Genomic DNA, 24,374 nt, shown 5'->3' with positions numbered 1-24,374 from the left:
CATTGACTCTAATATCTAAAAATAATGATATAATGAGTATTTTTGAGCTCAAAATGTATGCAAATGAATGCATATTTAACAAAATAATGCATCATTTACATTAGCGCAGTCACGATATTGTATATTTCACACCATGATTATACTGGCTACAAAAATTTCACAATATCGATATATTATAGAAACAGTGGAGAAACACTAGAGTATTTATGCATCATTATTTTCGAATATTGCAGTTATTGCTAGTACCGGTAAATTGTGACATGCCAAATTAACACAATATCAGTATTCCATGGTTTAAATATCATGATTATCATCAATACCGGTATATTGTGACACCCCTTATTTGCATATTTAAACAATATTTTTGCATACTTTATACATCAAATATTGCTAATTCTTAATCTAATCAATCAGCCGTGGAGGAATGTTACTATTTGTGTTTGTAATTTCTATCTGCAGTGTATTGCCCTAACATGTTTGAGGGATAGTTCACTAAAAAATAAAAATTGACTGTTTACCAACTCTAAGGGCCCTATCATACACCTGGCGCAATGTGGCGTAGGGCGCGGCGCAATACTCTTTTGCTACTTTTAGCTCGGCGCAAGGGTCATTTTGAGGTGTTGCGCCTCGCTGTTTAAATAGCAAATGCATTTGCGCTCATATGTGCGCCCATAGGCGTTCTGGTCTAAAAAAAGCAGGCGTGTTTTGGTGCGTTGCTATTGTTGAGAAACTGTAAATAGTCTGTTCTTTAGACCAGAACAAAGTCGGTCTATTGTCTGGCGCAAAGTGCGCCTGGCTTACACATTACAAACAAGATGCAGAGCAATATGCAAATATCTTTACATATGAAAAATATATAATATCTTAAGGATATATATATATATATATATATATATATATATATATATATATATATATATATATATATATATATATATATATATATATATATATATATATACACAATAAGGATATATACAGGATATAAATATAAATGATTAAAATATTACAAAACATATTAATTTCTAGCCTACATGAAGATTTAAAAACCACTGCCTTACTTTCTTCATCTTGGGAGGCTTTTTCAGTTCATTTAATTTGCTTTTGTATAATATTATTATTAGCAGTATTATTTATCATATCCATATTTATATTTCTTTTATTAAAAACAAGCTCAGATTTGCCCACCTGTCAAATTTTAGACCATACCAGCTGGCTCCTAACGGGAATGGGAGATGAGGCTCTAATTGGTTTATTCTCAAAACGCACCTATAACTCATTAAGAAAATAAACTCAACCCTTTTAGACCATGCGCCACGGCGCAAAGCGGATTTTCCCTTCCTTAAATGAGCAAAAACGCGTTCTGACACGCCCTGAAAGCGTTTGCGCCCTGCGCATGGACCGTCAAAATAGAGCCCTAAGGTTGTTCCAAACCTTTATGAATTTACTTTTTCTGTTGAACACAAAATAAAGTATTTCGAAAAATGTTAAACCTGTAACAATTGACTTATGAAACTAATTTTATGGAAAGCAATGGTTACAGTTTCCCAACATTATTCAAAATCAATTCTGCAGAAAAAACTAACTCAGACTCAGATAATTTTTGGGTGAACTGTCCATTTAAACTGACAACCCTAATTCTACTATGTTTTACACTATAATCCATCCAGTCAGCATCATAGTTACCGGGAGCTGATCAGAGTCGTCTTTCACCGACAAAACGGAGGAAGAATGTGAACGGACGGAGTTCTGGGAAACGGTGCGACTGCGTGGAGATCGAGGAGCTTCTCCTTTTTCACTGCCGCTCTCCTCTTCTTCGTCCTTCTTCAGAAGAGAGGTGAAATCCAGTCCGGACTGCTGAAGCTCAGAGTACGAGCCTCGAGCCACCATGTGCCCCTGAGAGAGGTCAAATGGAGCTCATTTTTACTTAATTATCGGTCGCTGAACTGCAGTTTTATTTTTTACTTTTTAAATTATTTTTTAAATATTCAAACCCATTGACTTACAAATTTTGGTCCAACAAACATTTACTAAACAACTAGCAATAAAACATACATTATACAAACAATACAAATTAAATACATAATTAAATACATTAAGTTAAATAATAATTTATAAATACGTATTTATCATAAATATATATAAGTTAATAAAACAAAATAAATAATTAAAAATAAATTATAAAAAGTAAATTCATTTTAAATATTTAATAAAATAAATTGACAAAAACAAATATAGAAAATAAAAAAAATTAATAAATGAAAATAAAAATATACAAATAAACAAATAAAAATTAATAAAAAATAAATAAATATATAAAAGAAAAAAAGAAAAAATAAAGACATAAATGTTTTTTTACAAAAAGTAACTATAAAAATAAATAAAAATAAAATAATAAATAAATTTTAAATAAATAAAAAAATGTAAATAAATTATTTTTAAAAATAAATAAATATATTAAATAAATAAATAATAGAAATTGATAAAATCCTAAAAAAACTATTTCCTGTAATCTAAGGTTGCCAGATTTGATATAATTAGTCTTCTTTCTTTCTTTTTTTTTTTTTTAAATCAGATTTTCTCCACTTCCAAAAGTTTCATTACATCCCTGCACTGCAGTTTCAACTGATGTGCTTCAACTCACCTCTTTCAAAACCAGGATCTGATTCGCAGCCTTCAGGTACTGCAGTTGATGGGTCACCAAGATCCTGGGCTTGTCCTTCAGAATACCACAAACACACCTGCAATGAAGCAAGAAAAAATGCTAACCAACCTCACCAGTGTTAACCAAGGCTGAACAAAGACAAAATAAAGGAAACTTAAAACCTGAACTAAAGTGATGAGCATCATTATACAATAAAAACCTGTACTGTAAGAAAAAGAGCACTTTAAAGAGAAAAAGGTTACGTGCAACAGCATTCATTAAGAGCATGAACCTACTGTTCAAACAGATGTCTGCTCACTTCAGCATCCACAGCACTCAATGGATCATCCAGCAGGTAAATATCAGCATCCTGATACACAGCCCTAAAACACACATAAACAGCTCTTAAAAATACACTTCACATCAGCAAATATATGCCTATTTATGGGCTAATCCTGGCTTAATCTAAACTCTGTCTGTGAAACTAAGTCTTTATATTTCTTAATTCCTCTTCTTTTCTGGTTTAGAACAGTGTATTAAGGCCCAATCCCAATTCTTAGCCCTTCTCCTTACCCCAACCCCTCGTTTTGCGCGTTTATGTGAAGGGCTGTCCCAATTCTCTTTAGCCTGAAGGCGTAGGGCTAAGCCAAAGGGCTAGATAGCCCTTGAAAAGCAGATTTAACATAAAAAAAGAGAATTAAGATTGGGCCTAAGATAAGACACATGGGAAAAGGTTTTATTGTAGTAGTGAATCTCTTCTATAAAATATGATGGAGTAAAATGAGGGGTTTAGAGGTTGTAATACCTGGCCAGGTTGACTCTGGCTTTCTGTCCTCCACTGAGAGTTGCTCCCCGGTCTCCAATCACTGTCAAATCCCCATCAGGAAGCAGCTCCATGTCCTGTACCACAGACAGAACCACAGTATTACTACAGTACACTACAGCTTACTATCTTTACATGCTCTCAGTATGTAGATACCAAGTAACATTTTATACCAGAGATTAGTTTTGAGGTTTATAACAAAATGTTTTTTTTAATGCTGCATGCTACAAATATACAATAAAATCTCAAAATATATTGCCAGAGACAGAAGACAGAAGTCACTCAGCAAGCAAACACCTATTTGAAATCTGATACAACAATTTAACAATAATCAAAATAATAATCTTTCTAGATTTCTGGAGTAGGACTAACACTTTTGTTCAACAATGATTGATAATCATGACATTAATTATAAAATTAAGCATTTAATTAATCAATTTAACAATAGCAATGTTATACAGTTACTAAAGAATAAAAATGAAGTCAATGTTTTTCTCTATTAATCCATAAAACATGGGAATAAATAAAAAAGGAATAAAAGAGTAAAACACATATTGTAGAAAAACAATATTTTACAAAAATACACGACAATCAAATCGATAAATTATAATGATTTCTGAAGGATCGTACAACACTGAAGACTTTAATAAAGCTACAATTCAGCTTTTAAATCTCAGAAATGAATTACATAAGGACAAAATAATATAAATGTAAAAACAACAGTTATTTAAAAGTATAATAATATTTCACAATAATATTTGTTTTGGTTCTTTTAAGTAAATCAAAATGCAAAATTACAGCACTCTTTCAGATAAGTTTGGTGCTGTGACCATTTTTTTGTTTTTAAATGACAAAAACCAAAGAATGTTTGCACTCAATAATTTATTAAATAAAACACTGAAGAAAAAACAAACAAAGGTTTCAACTACAAGTCTTCATCAGAGTCACTTTCAGCTCAAGACGGAAATTTGGTTTTTCTTTTTTTCTGTGATTTGTTTAATAAATTATTAAGTTCTGGCCTTTTAAAGTAAAGAAATGCAGCCTTGATGAATTTGAATTTGATTCAAATAAAATAAAATAAAATAAAATAAAATAAAAAACAAAATAAAATATTTTTTACTGACCCAAATCTACTAATGCTCAGCAATGCATAATTTATTGAGCTTGTTGCAACAAACAGAAGTTAACCCAACAAATAGAGAGTGTGGAGTGTACAATATGATGGATGATTTTACCCTCTTAAGCGCACAGGCTCGGAGGACTCGCTCATATCGCTGTGGCTGCAGCTCTTTTCCAAACAGTATGTTGCTGCGAATGGTGCCTGGAAAGACCCAGGGCTGCTGGGAGGCGTAGGTCAGCTCTCCTTTCACCTTTATCACACCCTTCTCAGCCGGAAGCTCTCCCAGAACGGTGCTGAGGAGAGACGACTGCAGGACAGAGCTGAAGATTAATAACCACTATCAGCCTTTTATTAACAAGACAACTAGAGCTTTAAAGGGGACCCATTATGCAAAAATCTATTTTATAAGGCTTTTAAACACAGTTGTGTGGCAAAAGTATGTGAATATAGCCTGCCGCTAATGGTAAAATTTGTTTCTTTTTAATCACGCTTTACAAAAACAGTCTGCAAAAACACTCTGATTGACATTCTTCCTTTGTTTGGTTCATTAGAGGGTGAAAGCCCCGCCCATTAGTGATGATCTCACTCATTAGCATAAACAGCCCTGAGCGAGAAGCAGCCATCCGCTATTAGAGTTTTCAATCTGCCACTATGCTGACACATATGCACTTATAGCTCCACCTTATTGTAAAAAGAGGGCTGGGAGCAAAATCTCATTTGAATTTAAAGAGACAGTCACCAAAACGGCACAATGTTGATTAAAGCAGTTTCAAGGTGTTATAAACAATTATTTGTGTACTATTTTGAGCTAAAACTTCACATACACACACTAGGGAGATCAGAGACTTGTTTTACATGTTGTAAAAAAAGGGCATAATAGGTGCTCTTTAATTTGAGTATGAGCATTAGGACTGACCTTTCCAGCTCCCACAGGACCAATTACAGCCAGCAGCTGACCCGGCTTCACAGTAAAACACACATTTTGTAATGTTGGAGCATCCAGAGTCTGTCAAGTAGTTAAACATAATAGTTTTAACAATTAATTAATAATATATTTTGTCTTCATCAAAATGACAATACATAATATTTTACCAGTCATGTTACAAGATACTATTATTCATTCATTTTCCTTTGACTTAGCCTCTATTTCAGAGGCCAACTATTCCAGCATATGATTTACTCAGCAGATGCTCTCCAGCTGCAACCCAGTACTGGGAAACACCCATACACTCTCAATCTCTCTCTCTCTCTCACACACACACACACACACACACACACACACACACACACACACACACACACACACACACACACACACACACACACACACACACACACACACACACACACACACACACACACACACACACACACACACACACACACACACACACACACACACGTTTGTTTTTGTGAAAAGTGGGTACATTACATAGGTTTCCATTTATTGTATACTGTCCAAACCATATATTATATTGCCCTCACCTTACCCCACCCCACTCTACCCCTAAACCCAACCATCACAGGAGACTGAGTACAGCTTTCCTCTCTGATCAAATTCAATTCAGTTTATTCAATTCTACTAGTATTGAGCTTGGTGTAATTTAAAAACATAACTGGGATAATTGTATTAGGTATGCAATTTAGGTTGATTAGGCATTAGTCATTGTATAACAGCGATCGGTTCTGTAGACAAATCATGAAAGCAAAAAATCTAAAGTGAGCTAATAATATTAACCTGAGATTTTACATTTTTTAAAAATAATTAAGACTTTCGGCAAAAGAAAGATATGCTAGAAAATTCAGTGAACAATTTCCTTGATTTTTTTTACACATCACTTAGGAAATATTTGAAAAATATAAATTTCACAAGAGGGCATATTTACCAATGTGTGTGTGTGTGTGAGAACAAAATATACTTTCTGTATTTTTTTCCTACAAAACAGTTGCATTTTTATAATATTTTGCAAGTTTATTATTAATAGTCCACTACAGATGCATTAAACTGACCAGAATAGAAATGAACTGAATCAGTGAGATATAATGACATTCATTTTCAGTCAACAATACCAATGTTTACCAACTACAAAAGAGGTAAGAAATCCGTAACAATTAATCTATTTATATCAGTTATTCTGACTAAAGGTTATTAAAATTTATCTAAATAAAAATATATATATTTTTTAAAACTTTCTAAAACTTTTATTTGAATCTTTATAGATTTTTGACATTTTATACATGATAAGTAAAATAAATAGGTAACTCTTCAGTTTGAATATTAATTCCCACTTATAACTAGGTCCAGACGGAATCTGCGGACGTTTTAGCGGTGAATTTTGGTAAAAATCTGCGGATTTCTGCAGAATCATTTTGGGAGTATCATAACTAAAACCTTAACATATAAAATAAAACATAATATATTTAACCTTTTATTTAATGTTTAAAATGCAAATCCAATTACATTCAATTTATATAAATAAAGCAAGTCTATCATATAATATATCAAGTAAAAGACAGAAAATAATACTGTACACACTGCATTGTACATAAACCAGATGAACATTTTCACATTAGTCAATAATATTACTGAAATTAACTAAAAAACTGAATAAATATTGATTTACACACATTTACTCAAGTAAAATAAACAGAAATAACGATGGGCTAAAAATCTGTGGAAATCTGCGGAAAATCTGCGCGAGCATATGTGGGCCTACTTATAATCAATTTCTTATTACCGGTAATTTACCTAAGATGTTGGCTGTTTATTAGTAATAAAAAGTTTGTTCTTATCACTTATTACAAATTCATTCATAGAAAGCAAATTCTTTATTTAAGGAGCTACAAGTTATAGTTTAGGGTTTATTAAATTTCTAGAACTGAACCTTAGAATAAAATGTGACCAAAAAAAGGAACTTTGAATAAGCTAACATGCTTTTGTGATACACAGTACTACTTAACAGAACTTCCTGTTTCCAAAAGGAAAACTTCAGCTGCTTGATGTCCACTATAGCAGCTTGTTGTTTTGCCTTTTACAAATGTGTGCTTGTTTCTTCAGTATTTCTCATCGTTTGGATCTCACCTTGTCCCAGTAGCATATGAGATCCTGCATCTCCACCGACGGCTCTTTCTTCTCCTCCTGAGAAAGCGGAAGGTGATTTTTCACAAGCTCATCCAGCAACAGGAACTTCTGCACGCGACAGACAGACCACAAAGTCACATGTGATGCACAGACACAAGACCGGCACTGAAAACTGCTGTCATGACGAAGCAGTTTGGAGTTTCTTTGGATAATGCAAGTTAGGAGTTTCTGACAAGTAGAAGAAGTGGTTCAGTGTGAGGTCAAACAAGAAAGAAATCATCACGATTACAAAATGTGCAGGTTCACGTTGAGCCTTATGCAACATTAGCTGAGTCAGTGGGAACTGTAGAGTAGATCTAAAATTAACCCTGAAAACGACACCTGCAGCACTTCAGCGCAGACAGAGCAGCAAGAGATTAGAAGTTAATAGCATGGCCAGACAGAAACTGTGGTATAAGATATTTTCTGGAAAAAAAAAAATCTGCGTATTTATGTGAAACGATTTGGCAAGTACAAATCAAGTATAGTGACTAAAAACTTGAAATAAACATGAAATAAAAAAAAACATAACTTTTATTTAAGGTTATCGCTGGAAATCCATTTAGGCCCACTTCTTTGGTAAACAAAGTCTCTTATACATGTGTATCTAATTAAAGATAGAAATTCAATTTACTAAATAATTATAATGATGGTAATATTTAATTGATTTGCCTATTGTTTTATCTAATAATCACTCTATTACTGTATAAATACAATAAAAACTACATTTAAGGAGTATTTTAATAGGTTGAAATAGTTTAAATTTTTACATTTTACATTAAAATTTTAGCTTCTCTTAATTTAGTTTGGTGTTTTCTTTATTATAATCTTTTAATATATTAATACTGTTTTTATTTGTATTTATTTGTATTTAAATAAAAGCTCTAAACATTTGCATTTACTGAAATTAATATAATAACTGAATAAAAAAAGATTTACATACATTTGCAGAAGTAAATAAACAGATTCAATGATGGGCTAGAAAGTCTGTGGATTTCTGCGCACACAAATTCAGTGCAAGCCTGTTAGTTATAGTGAATGATGGTAATATTTACTAGTTCTAGTCTAAAGTGACATTTGTGAATGAGCAATGGTTTCTGCTGATCTGACGTCAGCTGCAGATGTGTATGAGTGGCGGAAGAGAGTAGTTCCTCATACAAAAGCATTTTTGAGATGCTCTATGTTAGATTTTATTTTTTATATGCATGATTATGCCATAAAACTGTTGTACAAGGCAATATCACATCAGTGCTGATTTACAGCCATATAGTGATATGCTACTCGTGATATGGGTATATATAAACACACACTCATATACATACATATATACTATCTAAACAAATAAAACAGCAAATTAGGAGTTTATTGTGCCAGCAAAAATTATAATGATGGTAATATTTAACTGATTTCTCAATTGTTTTATCTAATAATCCCTCTATACTACTGTAAAAATACTATAAAACTACATTTAAGGAGTCTGTTTAATAGGTTGAAATAGTTTTAGTTTTTACATTTTACTTTAAAATTTTGGCTTCTCTAATTTAGTTTGGTGTTTTCTTTATAATAATCTTTTATTATATCAATACTGTTTTTATTTGTATTTATTTCAGCTTTAGTTATTTTGGAAAATAAAGGTTAAATCAAACTTAATTGCCAACTAGCTGAAATAAAACTAAATAAAAATGTTTTAGCTTTATCATTTAAATAAAAAAAAACAAAAAAACTACACACTAGCCACTCTGTCTGGTTGATAATCATTTTAAAATTGTAGTTCTCTTAAAAACAGTGTTCGACAATAGGGATGGCCCAATATGTGTGCAAATGTGATCTTAGAATCGAAAAGCAGCACGAAAATAACTTTGTTCACGTGAGCAAAAATACCAATATGGTTTAATTATCATTGTTGTTACAATAACATTGCTTTAATAGGAGATTAACCCCTCATTTATGATACGAGACCCATTTTTTAAATGTCAATTATTTAGTTTTTTTAAAGAATGGTTTTGTTAAACAAAAAGTGCATGTATACGACTATATTTTCCTTGTTTTGATCAATTTGTGGCTAAGAAATAATTAATTATTTATTTTTGGTGTTGTCAGAGATAAATTCTGTAAATCCTTAATTTAGACCCCTTAAAAGTCATGTAGATAAACTAATTGCAATGCAACACAACCTACTTGCTCATGCACATAGAGCAAGCTCATACACAACACACACACACACACACACACACACACACACACACACACACACACACACACACACACACACACACACACACACACACACACACACACACAAGTGAAATGAACGAGGAGGCATGTGGGCATAACACACAAATTAAATCTGGAGATTTTAGCATGTCAAAGTCAAATTTATGCATATAAAATGTATTTCCCAACAACAAAATTGTGGCTAGTAATAATGGCGGGTGGATAGTAATGTTGGAAATCTACTAGCCACAGTGGCTGGTGATCAAAACAGTTAATGTCAAGCCCTGTCAGAATGATTAGACCTTCTGAATCTTTAGCCCCCCTGTATATTTTTGTCCCCAATTTCTGCTTAACAGAAAGAACATTTTTTTTCAACACATTTCTAAACATAATAGTTTTAATAACTCATCTCTAATAACTGGTTTCTTTTATCTTTGCCATGATGACAGTAAATAATATTTCACAAGATATTTTTAACATACTAGTATTGAGCTTAAAGAGACATTTAAAGACTTAACTAGGTTAATTAGGCATAATTAAGCAAGTCCTTTTATTACAGTGGTTTGTTCTGTAGACAATATATCATAAAAATATTGCTTAAGGGGGCTAATAATATTGTCCTTAAAATGGTTTTAAAATGTTCTAGCCGAAATAAAGCAAATAAGACTTTCTCCTGAAGAAAAAATATTATTGGAAATACTGTGAAAAATTCCTGCTCTGTTAAACATCTTAAAAATATCAACTTCACATTTTCTATGACCATGTGAGCATTAAGCTTATTGTCAGTCCAGTTTGTGTGATGAAGATGGGTCGTACCTTGATCCTGCGGATGCTGATGGCGGATTCAGACACTTTCTCGATGGCAGCAGGGAAGAACAGAGTGACGGTGAGGCGGACGGCGCTGTACAGAGACACGGCCACAAACACGCGACTCGCAGACATGGTGTTTCCCACCAACACGTACACGGTGAACGTCACAAACAGGATGATTTTATTGGCTGTAAAGAACGAGGCCATGTTCAAGCCACGCAGGTAAGAGCTGCTCATGATTTTGGAGATCTCCTTCCTATAACAAACAACAAACAAATGAATCCCTTTGTGTCCAAGATCATAAATATTTGGGAGGATATACATACAGTTAAAGCCAAATTTATTCGCCCTCCTGTGAATTTTTATGTGAATTATGGGTTTAGTAACTTACTAAAGACTTGTTAAGTATCAGTTAATAGTGTATATCTGTTATTGGGATGTTATTCTAGTTGCAACTATTCGTCATTTATTAACTGTTAGTAAACCAGGAATAGTTGCAACTTTAGAATAACGTCCCAATAACAGACATAAGCTAATAGCTAACACTTAACTAATATAGTAACGCACACTTTACAGATCAGTTGTTCATAGTTTGTTAACCATCTACTAATACCAGTGAAACTTTGTTGAACAGCAAATAGATGGAACATGTTCAAGCTACAGAAATTTAATTTAAAATTTGAAAACATAAAATATTTGTACCCTAAAATCCACTCATAGACCTTTCTGTGTGCTGTGTTTTACCAAAGAAACTCCACAGATGAAATGTTGAACATTGTGTTTAATGTATAGAAACACACATACTGAGCCGTCGCATGGCAGAACAGCAGTATACAACACAATACAAACCCATGAGCTTTGGGGACTTTTGTGCTAAACATCAAAACAAAATAAATATAAAGCATAAATAATAAAAGTTTCACTGGTATTAGTAGATGGTTATCAAACTATGAACAACTGATCTGTAAAGTGTGCGTTACTATATTAGTTAAGTGTTAGTTATTAGCTTATGTCTGTTATTGGGACGTTATTCTAAAGTTGCAACTATTCCTCGTTTACTAACAGTTAATAAATGACGAATAGTTGCAACTTTAGAATAACGTCTCAATAACAGATATACACTATTAACTGATATTTAAAAAAGTCTTTAGTAAGTAAGTTACTAACAGCTTGCTCATGATCTGTTACTAATTTATTAGGCATAGTTATAAATCATTAAAATACAGTTAACAAGTCATTTATAACTTGTTATCTAACAGTTTGTAAACTATCTATCTATAAGGCACAGTTATAAATAATTAACAAACTATTAGCTATTATTAAACAAGTGAATTATAATTCATTTACTAACAGTTTATTAATGATCTACAAGCTAGTTATAATGGATAGTTATTCTAAAGTTACCGAATTATGTTTAACAGAGTAAGGAATTTCTCACAGGTATTTCCTATAATGGTTTATTCCTCTGGAGAAAGTCTTATTTGTTTTATTTTGGCTATAATAAAAGCAGATTTAAAACATTTTAAAACCATTTTAAGGTCAATATTGTTAGCCCCCTTAAGCAATATCTATTTTCAATTGTCTACAGAACAAACCATCGTTATATAATGACTTATACAATGCCTAATCGTGCTAACTTGCCTAATTAATCTAGTTAAGTCTTTAAATGTCACTTTAGGCTAAATAAAAGTATCTTGAAAACTAACTAGTCAAATATTATTTACTTTCATCATGGTAAAGATAAAATAAATCCGTTATTAGAAACGAGTTATGAAACTATTATGTTTAGAAATGTGTTGAAAAAAAATCTCTCCGCTAAACAGAAAATTAAGGAAAAAAATATTAAGGGGGGTGAATAACCAGGCTTCAACTGTATATAATATTAGTATATACTTTACAAGATCAGCTAAATAAATTTGTTCTGTCTTTTTCCAGTAAAAAAAAGAGAGACAGACATTAAATGCAAAAGCACAGATAAAAGCAGCATTGTATATGCAACCACAAGGTCAGAGCTGAGATTTCCCAGCTTCAAAATATGATAAACACTTGTGATAAACACTTCTTGACACCACAAATTCTCACATTTTTGTGACCTTTCTTCCTACCAGAGTGATTAACTTTGCTTGGGCCTTTTTAATGCTTCTTTGGTGATGGGACAGTGGAAAGATGGGCTAGAGACTGTTATTGGCAAAAGACTGCAAGACTGGAATTGAATTTGGGGTCACTGCCTAACCACAAGTCTGTAGTATATGGTTTTAACACATTTTATGCATTGTTTTAGTGCAGGGGACCATATTTTAGATAAAAATAGAAAATATGTCTCAATCACGCGACCACCAAACATCACTATGAGAAACTGAAAAACCACAAATGCCTTGCACTAGTTTTAAGCCAGATGAAGCAGCACTGACATGCAACAATACCGAAGACACAGACAAACAGAAGAAAAAAAAACTGGGTCACACTTTATTTTGATGGTCAGTTTGTTGAATTTAAGTAACAATGCAACTACGTACATGCCAACTAATTCACATTAGATTATAAGTAGACTGTTAGGTTGGGGTTAGTGGTTGGGGTTAGTGTAAGTTGACATGTACTTGCAAAGTTTCTTATAGTCAGTTATATGTCTGTTGAAGGAGCAGTATCAACAGATATTCAGCAGACAGGCTACTAATACTCAAATGGATCATCAAAATAAAGTGTTACAAAAACTGTCACATAGATCCAGTTAGAACATTTACTGGAGTAACTTTAAACCAACTTTAAACATTTAAACACAAACAAAAAACAAATCCCCCAAAATATTTAGTTTGCTTATTTTGGAAAATAATGGCAAACCACTAGTATTGATGTAGCATACATGTGGTTAATATCTTCACTAACAATGTCTTTAAAATAAGGTTAAACAACTTTGTACTGACATTTATTTGATCAAATATAAATTATAATAACAGAAAAAAAATAAACAAAAGATTATTCTCTGAAGTGACATTTAAGCAAGTTTCTTTGTTTATTTATTTATTGGCAGCTCAGCAACCTATGGCTATTTCATGCAAGATTAGCAGAGATAAAAACATATTACAAAATAATAACAACTTCATGATTCAATAAGACCATTGAAAACACTTACATTAAGAACATTAGATATGTTTTTTTCAGTTCGATATATGATAACTTCTTCCTAGGGATACTTTTTTTTTAAAGCATCCATCAAATACTCTCAGTATAAAACTATTGTCTAATAGTCTTTAAAATTTTACAGTGTATTACAACAAAATATATACTATAATATAATAATGTAATATAATATAATCTAAAATTATATAAAATAAAAAATATCTAAAATAATATACAATATAAAATAACATAATATAAAATACGAAATAATATAATATATTCTAAAATAATATAAACTATTCTAAAATAATATAACATAATAATAAAATATAAAATAATATAATATAAAATAATATAATAGAATTTAAAATAAATTATATAATATAAAATACAAAATAATGTAATCTTAAATACAATCTAAAATAATCTAACATAATATAAAAATAATCTAAAATAATATAATATAAAATTATACAAAATAAAATAATATATTATAATATAATTTAAAATAATATAATATAAAATATACAATAATATAATATAATCTAAAATAATATAATTTTAAATAATAAAGTAAAATATAATATAATATAATATAATATAATATAATATAATATAATATAATATAATATAATATAATATACAGGGTTCATGCATATTTTTCACAACTAAAATTCAATGACTTTTCCAAAACTTTCAGGTAAATATTCATGACCTAATGTTTTATGTGATGTCTACGTTCACAAGGTAAATAAGAAAGAAAAATGTACGTTCAAAATTATTACTGCATATCAAAAAAAATTAAAATATAATTAAAAATTAAAATTAAAATATCTGTTAAATAGATATAAAAACATTTTGTGTTTATTTGTTCTTCCAAAAATTATCCAGTCATGGAAAATTACAAAATTCCATGACTTTTCCAGGTTTTCAGGACCGTTTGAACCCTAAATATAATATAATATTTTTCACAATCAAGCAAATGAAATGGCTCCTAAAATGAAGCACAGAAATGTAGTGCAGGCCTTGATTTTGCCTATTGGGAATAAATTGGATGGTTGTGGTTTGCTAATACTGGATCTTATTTGAGTGACAGGCTGATCTTGCTTCCCCCTAAAAATGTAATAAATGATAATAAATTTACTGATGAAATTACCAGCACAAGCATTTTCTATCGCTCCCTTAAGTGACCCAAAGTTTTACAGTTCTTTAAAACACAGTCATTTTCATGCTGTGCTTCAAGTCTCAACCTTGAAATAAGTAACAACCATAAAACCTTTGGACAAATGCCGTCTTGTCAGTAACACAATCTGCTGACCTATCGCAAGCTACAGCAGTGCAAACAGACTCAATAAGTCTATGTAATTTACCTTCGTACATCATTAACCAGCATGGCGAACGGCTTCTCCCAGGCATACATCTTAATTATACGTATGCCAGAAACCACCTCATTCATAGTGCGTATCCGGCTGTCAGTCAAGGCTGCGGTTTTACTCCTGTGAGACAGAGAGAGAGATGAAATCATTGCAGTATGAACAAATAATGTTAGTGTGTCCCAAATTATGCTCTACTACACATGATTTCCTCAGCAGTCTAATGTATAATTTTTGTAAGGCATTTAATTATTCATCAGAGTTTGAAAGCTCCGTCCCTAAAAATAAGTGTATCATTAGCATATTTAAAGTGCACTCTTTTTTTGAGCCATTTATATTGTATAATAATATTTTACATTTTATTTTTAATTATAAGTGTGATTATGGTATTGGGAAGGGGAAAATTGCTTTAAATTAGGTAACATTAATGTGAAAACATACTCAAGAACTTTTGATCATAACCTGAATCAACATTTTCTTATACAAAAAAAATTAAGAGAAAAAAAAAGTTAAAAAAAAAAAAAATTTTATTTAAAAAAAAAAAACAAATAAACAAACAAACAAACACACACACACACACACACACACACACACACACACACACACACACACACACACACACACACACACACACACACACACACACACACACACACACACACACACACACATACAGTACTTCCCACATTGTTTACTTTGGTGGGCCGCCCAAGTATATTTAGTGACACTTTTTTTATTATCATCATCCTGTTAAATTTTTTTTGTATCTGCACAATATAAACAAACATCCACGATCGATTAAGTAGTGAAAAATCTTCTCTCCTTTACCCATTTCATTCTGCTCATTCTGTGTGTGTGGAACAAGACAGTCTTAAGATCTCTGCAGACCCACAGAGATTTGCACCTTTTTGCGTCCAGCCGGGGTTTCTAAATCTACTAAAATGTCCGGGATTTAGTTTTGCTTTCGTTTTCTAAGCTGTGGTTACTTTTATGTGCACAGCCGCAGGAGAGATATGAAATAATTAATTCTTTGATCTAAACAACTTGAAAGAGAAGACGAAATTACATCTAAATTGACTGCAGAATATTCATACACCATAAGGAAAGGGTAAGCAACTCTTTTTGTCTTATTTAAATAATCGACACGTTTTATTTGAGTAATCATTTTTATTCCCTTTTTTCTGTCATTTATTTCTCATTTGCTGTATATTTTATTCATTTGATGTTGTCAATATATTGCATATTTTATACATCTAAAATGCTTTAATAGCATTTATAAGAGAAATGGCATAAGTGAAATATTGTTTTTTTTCACCTTAACCCATTGAATAGAAAAAGTTCAAAACAGATAATATTAAAACTAGTGTTAAAAATCAAATTACGTTTTGTTTGCCACATATAGTTAATTATTCATGTAATGTGGGTAAAAGGTGTTTCAATCTGGCTACCATGTCAAGTATATTTCAAACCTGTGAGAAACACTGTATATATAAACATGTAAAATAGTTTTTTTCAACTCTTTTCAAACAATAAATAATTCATGAACTGTCAAAAAAACTCTTATAAATGTATTAATTAATAATATAGAATGAAACTAAGGATATTATTATTGTTGCTGTTATTATTATAATGTTGTATTTTATTTATATATTCATGTTTCTGCCTCTAAAGTAGCACGCTTTTCTAAAGTCATTTTTCATCTGACAAGCGAAACCTGAACTTGCACCTAGAATAAAGCCAGAAGGAAAGAGCATGTGTCTGAAAACGTGACAATGATTCACTGCAATTTGCTGTGGTAAAAATGTACCACCATTACTTCTTATAAATGACCTTCCTAAAGATCATTAACATCACATTACAGACTAAATAACTACCGTTACAGCAAAATACACAATCCTTAACAAGCAAAGTTCTCCATGCTCTTGAACTTTTAAGCTTGTAAACATTTCTAGATTAGGTAATGCAGTAGTACATTAGATTTTCAAGATTATAATGTATATTAATATATATGTTGGCCAAGTTTTTAAGATATAAATGTGCCTTTTGAGATGCTCTCTGACACTATTCACCCTGACATGTGGAGCATCATGTGACTGTGATTAGCCTCATAGTTCTCATAGTTTTTTTTCCCCTAATCCAATTGAAAAGATTCCCTGTTAGATTGATTCTGAGACTGTACCTGTACTTGGAAAACAGTTTCCCGAACATGGTCTGAAGCGGCATTAGAAAGACTAAAACTGCCATCCCAGCAAGGCACGATGGTCCGATCTCTTGCCAAAGCAGACCAATCACAGCTGCGGCTTGCAGAGGCCCCACCCACAGGAAGTGCAGAAAAATAGTCAACTAGGAAAGACACAAATAAAAAAAAGCACATAAATTAAATCATACAAGTTCTTGAAAAAAACAAAAAAACAAACAAACAGGTGTTCATACTTTGTTAAATATGCATAATTAATTACATATAACTAACCCTAAGCTGCAGTCTAACCCTGACCATACAGCACATATAATGAATGAATTAATATTACTAGTGGTGGGCAAAGATTAATCGCATACAAAATAAATGTTTAATATGATATCCTCTGGGTTCTCTGGCTTCCCCCACAGTCCAAAGACATGTGGTACAGGTGAATTTGGTAGGCTAAATTGTCCGTAGCATCCGCTGCGTAAAAACTTGCTGGATAAGTTGGCGGTTCATTACACTGTGGTGACCCTGGATTAATAAAGGGACTAAGCCGACAAGAAAATGAATGAATGAATGAAATTATAGCAAGTTTTTACGCAGCGGATGCCCTTCCAGCCGCAACCCATCTCAGGAAACACACACACACACACACACACACACACACACACACACACACACACACACACACACACACACACACACACACACACACACACACACACACACACACACACACACACACACTGGACAATTTAGCCTACCCAATTCACCTGTAACGCATGTCTTTGGACTGTGGGGAGAACCAGAGCACCCAGAGGAAACCCACGCGAAGGCAGGGAGAACATGCAAACTCTACACAGAAACGCCAACTGAGCCGAGGTTCGAACCAGCGACCTTCTTGCTGTGAGGCAACAGCACTACCTACTGCGCCACTGCCTCGCCCCGTACAATAGTATTATAATAATAATAATATTATATTTAAATACATTTTAAATGTGCTATTACCGTAATACCATGTTTTTACGTAGCTGGTACAATTTTCTTTTACCTTTTTAAAAGTTTCTTATTATCTAAAAGAATCAATTTATTATTCAGAAATGGTGTAATAATAATAATAATAATATTAAAAAAAACGAAAGACAATAATATTCATTGGATGGTAATTCATTTTAGCATAATTACTCCATACTTTAGTGTCCCGATACTTTCAAAATCATTAAATGAAGTTGATTCATTTCAAACAAATGTTTTCATTCAAAAACAATATAACAATAAACAGCATAAATTATTTTTGCAAAGAAAATTCTGCATTATTAAATATATCATGTTCTATTTTGATCTAATAAATGCACCCTTAGCAAATAAAAATATTAATATAATATTCTATTTATGACCTCAAACTTTTAAAAAAGTAAATACATTTTAATAGGAATATAAAAAGTACAATAAATAAAATAAATATAATAATAAATGTAATAAAAAGTTATATATTTTCATGTAAGCATCAAAGAACTTAAATTGTCGAATAGCATAAATTTATTATCATAAAACACCTGTATATACATAATCATGTTTAAATTTTCAAAAATGAAGCATCGATTTTCCAAATAATCCAGGGCTATTAAACACTGGCACAAAACACTGACATTCCATGTTCTAGTTCACATGACAATACTTTAGCGTAGTTCTTAGAATAGGGAGCACAAGCTTTAATTACATCACTTTTCAAACAGTAGAGATTATTGTACAGATTACTGCAGAATCCACAAAAAAAGAGGCTTAAACTTCAAAGTGCTAATTTTAGGTAACATTGCCTGAACACATACAGAACTTCCTGCCATTCTTCTCTAAATCCCTCTGATGTGTGCTGGAAAATACAGGAGAACGTCTCCAAGGACAGATGGAGAACAATGATGTTCCTACTTTAAATATACAGACTAAGAGCTCAGCTGGAATGAGTGTGGTTTCAAATGAATATGTGTGGTTTATGGAGCCGTTGCGCGGCTCACAGCCAAAACTTTACATAACTGTTCATCACTAGATTTCTCAACTGGAATAAAGATAATGAGAGAGTTATAGTGTATGTCAGAAGCCATGCCACATGAGACCGAGTTTAAATCTGTTAACTATTCATTTTAATTTGCCAATAGGGCTGGGCGAAATTTGTATGGAATGTTTCCATGTTGTTTGATAACAACATATACAACCCCAAATCAGGAAAAGCTGGGACAGTTTGGACAGTAATAAAAAAGAAAGTAGTGATTTAAAAAATTACTTTGACTTGTATTTCATTGCAGACAATATGAACACAATATATTTCATGTTTTATCTGGTCAACTTCATTTCACTTGTAAATATACATCCTTTCCTGTCATTCAGACCGGCAACACACTCCTAATAAAGCAGGACAGGATTAGTTTAGGGCTAGTAATTAGGTAAATTGGTTAAATAATGATATGATTTGAAAGAGGTGATGTCAACAGGTGATTGTAAATTTGGTTTGAGTCCTTTAGGAGCAGAGATGGGCAGAGGATCGCCAGTTTGCTAATAAATACATGAGAAAATGTAGAGCCTGATTTTTCTGCATCAGCCAATTTTCATGTCATAGCTAGCATGCATGTCACGCTTTGAGTCTGCTTTTTTTTTTTTTTAAGTTGAATGAGATCTAATGCGTGCAGTCTGGAAGTGCCGGTGATGCCTTGCGCATAAAGATTTTTAGCCACGTGCAATGGAGAACATAAAGAGAACAAAAGTAACTGGCAAACTTAAATTGGTGAAAAAAAATGCTAGAGGAAAGGCAAACTTCTGGTCAACTTTTCAAATAGTGACAACTTTAAATGCTGAGCCAACTGGTAACGCACATAGCACAACTTGTAATTTAAGTAAACTGACTGTGGACCACATACCGCTTGGATATCGATGTCACTACAAAAAAAACTAAAACTTATATTTAAAAAAAACAAAAAAACAAACTCAAATTTCTTAAAATTATTCTGATAAAAAAAAAAAATATTCGAAAAAACATTAACTTTCTATTAAATGCAAATCTGCTCTATTTTAATGGTTGAACAGTATTAGCTGTTTGGCGGGAAAAAAAACGAACTTCGGGTCCATCTCAGGCCAAAAATTGATAAGCTGTTAGACAAGGGCAGGGCTACAGCATGTGCTACTCGGGCCAGGGCTGGGATAGGGCTTGGATTTAAGGCCCATGCAGGGTTCTAAGAAAATTATTGAAATGTTAAAAACAGTGTTCCTCAAAGACAGACAGGAAGACGTATATACCAGGAAGAGGTATATTTTACCTACAACAGTGCAAAACATAATTAAAAGATTTACGAAATCTGGAGGAATTTCAGTGCGTAAAGGAGAAGGACGCAAGCCTAAGCTGAACAATCGTGATATCTAATCCCTCAGGCGGCACTGTATCAAGAATTCATTGATTCAATCATTCATCTGTAAGCAGTTTCACTACATGGGCTTAGGACAACTTTGGCAAACCTTTGTCAAGTACCACAATACGTAGTTACATCCACAAATGCCAATTAAAATTGTACTATGCCAAAAGGAAGCCCTATGTTAACAGTGTCCAGAAGCGCCGTCGACTGGGATGGACCATCACACTGTGGAAAAGATGAACACTTTGTGATCAGATGAATCAGTAGTTGACTGGCCTGCCTGCAGCCCTGACCAGTCTCCAGTAGAGAATGTGTGGTGCATTGTGAAGACCCCACACTGTTGCATTCGCCGGTGTATGTGTCTCTCCCTCTCTCTTTTCCTCTGAACAGGCCATACCATAATTACGCAGATGACTTGCTCTGGGATTGACTGAAGTGACCCAGGGTGTCTTTTAAAAAAAGGGAACTGGGTGTGGAGTGGAAGAACGAGTTGTTTGGTATCTTGATTTGTGTTTAATGTTAGAGAGAAATATATGATTTTAGGTGTTATTTTTGATTGTGTTTTCCAGGTTGTGTGTTTAATTGTTAGACCTTTGTTTGTTGTTTATGCATCCGTGTCCCCCCCTTATTTTGTTTTTGGTTTGTTTGTTGTTATTGTAAATATTGTACTTTGTATAAACACCGTGAGAAGCAGTAGGGGTTGGACACCACACTTCTCTCTTGTTTTTACATATGGTCCGGGAGATAGGAGTAGTTTTTGTATTTTTCTTTCTGTTATTTTGTTAGGTGTATTTAGTTTCATTTGGGTGCTTGGGTAGGGGGTTTATTTCTCGTTTATTATTTTTCAGTGGGTCCTCTCAAAGCTATTTGGCTTCATGTTTTGGGTGTTTAAAAAAATAATTCATTCATTCATTTTTTTCAGCTTAGTCCTTTTATTAATCTGGGGTTACCACAGCAGAATGAACTGCCAACTTATCCAGCATCTGTTTTAGGCAGCAGAGGCCCTTCCAGCTGAAACCCCTAACTGGAAAACCAAGGGTTTATAAAAGTGACTTTATTTGTCCAGTGTTCTTTTATGTTATGTCTGTGACCATAGACCAGGCTTGTAACACCCACTGTGAGACTTGTTTGCAGGAAAAATAGGACACAATGACACATGAAACACTTCATCACTTGATGTTTTCAGTCCCTAAACATCTTTTAAGTGTTGTGAAAAGGAATGGCAGCATTAAAACGAGGTAAATGATTTTTTAGAAGTGTTGCAAGAAATATAATTAGAGTATGTATTTATTTTATGAAAAAAAAAAAACAACAACAATAAAAATCAGGAGGAACATATTAATTAATATTTGTCGTATTGTCTGCAATAAAATACAAGTCAAAATAAATTTAAAAATCACCACACTTTTCATGTATGAACTTATAAACAGGTGCAAAATAGATCGTATTTCTTTTAGGGCTGCTCGAGTATGGGAAAAATCACAATCTTGAATATTTTGGTCATAATTGTATTCATGATTATTGAAAATGAATTTTAGTGGGCCATATAACCAAAAAGATTTGGAGATACTGTGGAGATAAAGCGAGTTTATTTCCCTGTAAATAAGGTTGCTATTACATTATTACTTTTCAAAGATCATAAAATTTCACAATCCGTCATACTGAAGCAGAAGTGGACCAGATAAAAAAAAAACTACCAACAATTATGAAAAAAATAAATACAATAGAACAAAGAAAATCTAGGCCTAAAAGTGAATCAAACTTTGCTTTCTTCAGTGTCAGAAGTAAACTTGATTTGTTTGTTATTAAATCTATTATAAAAAGTCCTTCAGTCAAGAGCAGTGAGTGACTTTGACCTTGTCTTATTGTTTGTTTGATTAATAATAACAAAAACAGTCTGCAGAGAATATAATGCGCTGTCGCTTTAAGAATGTGCATTCTGACAATGGTTTCACTTTCAACTCTCAACTATATCTTTGTGTTCAGCTATTACATAACAAACAAGGGTTAATGTGAATAAGCACTGAGTTTTTGACACAACTTTTGAATGTATTTGACCATTTCGGCACTCTCACTCTACATGTTCTCTGCCTCAGAGATGAGAAAACCCACACACACACACACACACACACACTCGCACGCACGCACACACGCACACAACAAGCTCTCTTTCACACTTTTAATGACATAAATTATTTAAATACACGTCAACAAATGAAGCACATCCCATGCTGCAGAAGTCATGAACATACTTTCAGTAATTTCCATGTGAACCTAAGCTAACACAGAGGAATGAATGCGGACTGCCGAAAGGAGGTGGGATATGATGCAATTAATCATTCATTAAATGTTTTATCATAATATTTCAATTCAATTCAGCTTTATTTGTATAGCGCTTTTACAATGTAGATTGTGTCAAAGCAGCTTCACATAAATGGTCATAGTAACTGGAACAGTGTAGTTCAGTTTTTAGTGTTTAAGTTCAGTTCAGTTCAGTTTAGCTCAGTTCAGTGTGATTTAATCATTACTGAGAGTTCAAACACTGAAGAGCAAATTCATCGATGCGTAGCTCTACCAATCCTGAACCATGCGAGCCAGAGGCGACAGCGGAGAGGGAAAAAAAACTTAATTTAGGGGCCAAAATGAAAATCTAATTTCAATTAAATTGCACAAACCTAATTTCTTTAGTTTTAAATTATTGTCATATGCTTAGACGCACTCGTTACTCAAATAAATTGTGTTTTGCATTACCATATCTTTTTATATATTTACATACACTTTAAACTTATTACTACTGTAATATTTACTACATGTAAAAACTAAATATATGTTTGTTCTTAAAATGTAAACACCCTTGTATGGATGTATTTTTACAAATATTTGGCCATGAGTATCATACAAAATGAAAAAAAAAAAAACACACAAAAAAAAAAAAAAAAACGAATGAGTCCCAAGTGTCATATTATAGTTTTTTCCCAACTACACAAGTCTAGTATTAGCCAAGTATTCACTGTTTGGTGACCAAAATTCTACAGAAGAAAACAAAACACATACCCACTTCTTTGGAAAGCTTGAATGTGAGTAAATGGTGGGTATTGTTCATATTTAGCTGAACTATCCCTTTAAGACAATCTATTTGTGACCACTCCTGGTGCTCTGAATCTCAGCCAATCTGTTCCCTGGTAGCTCAAACCCTTTACGGTAAATCACTCCTGCTGCCTTTGGCTCTTTTAACTGGAAATGAAGTTTGGGAAACAATACTTTGATCAAACAAAGTGCCATGACAGATTCTTTAAAGGAAAATAAAAACGACACTACAGGAGACCCGCTTCGAAAACAGGAAAAGGAGGACCTGTGACACGAATGGAGGAAGACGAAAAGTTATGAAAATTTCCTACCTCATCGAATTTGTTGACGTCATTGGACAAAAGATTAACGATCTGCCCTGTGGTTGTTTGGCCCATTGCTGCAGCGCTAAGACATAGAGCCTAAAAGAGGAAGAAGAAAAAAGGGTTTACTGTGATAAGAAGTTACCTTTGGCTGAAGCAAAAATTAACTTACTAATCAAGTCC

General features: G+C 32.6%; 1 protein-coding gene across 2 annotated transcripts in view; it reads right to left on the bottom strand.

Annotated features, from left to right (window-relative positions):
- Window positions 1-24,374, bottom strand: part of abcc4 (ATP binding cassette subfamily C member 4 (PEL blood group)) — a 69,358-nt gene that overhangs the window by 25,999 nt on the left and 18,985 nt on the right. For both annotated transcript variants that reach the window (XR_012407207.1, NM_001007038.2), the window contains exons 5-15: window positions 24,201-24,290; window positions 17,402-17,565; window positions 15,220-15,345; window positions 10,739-10,988; window positions 7,670-7,777; window positions 5,504-5,593; window positions 4,703-4,894; window positions 3,450-3,544; window positions 2,941-3,027; window positions 2,645-2,741; window positions 1,687-1,896 (exon numbers count right to left, since the gene is read on the bottom strand). Coding sequence is in view for 1 of the 2 variants with exons in the window: in NM_001007038.2 (NP_001007039.2) it covers window positions 1,687-1,896; window positions 2,645-2,741; window positions 2,941-3,027; window positions 3,450-3,544; window positions 4,703-4,894; window positions 5,504-5,593; window positions 7,670-7,777; window positions 10,739-10,988; window positions 15,220-15,345; window positions 17,402-17,565; window positions 24,201-24,290 (1,509 nt within the window). In the remaining variant the exon portion in view is untranslated. The remainder of the gene's footprint in view (window positions 1-1,686; window positions 1,897-2,644; window positions 2,742-2,940; window positions 3,028-3,449; window positions 3,545-4,702; window positions 4,895-5,503; window positions 5,594-7,669; window positions 7,778-10,738; window positions 10,989-15,219; window positions 15,346-17,401; window positions 17,566-24,200; window positions 24,291-24,374) is intronic.

This window comes from Danio rerio, chromosome 6, assembly GCF_049306965.1.
Source record: "Danio rerio strain Tuebingen ecotype United States chromosome 6, GRCz12tu, whole genome shotgun sequence".
In the NCBI taxonomy this organism is placed as follows: domain Eukaryota; kingdom Metazoa; phylum Chordata; class Actinopteri; order Cypriniformes; family Danionidae; genus Danio; species Danio rerio.
This window is presented reverse-complemented; position numbering and strand designations above follow the sequence as displayed.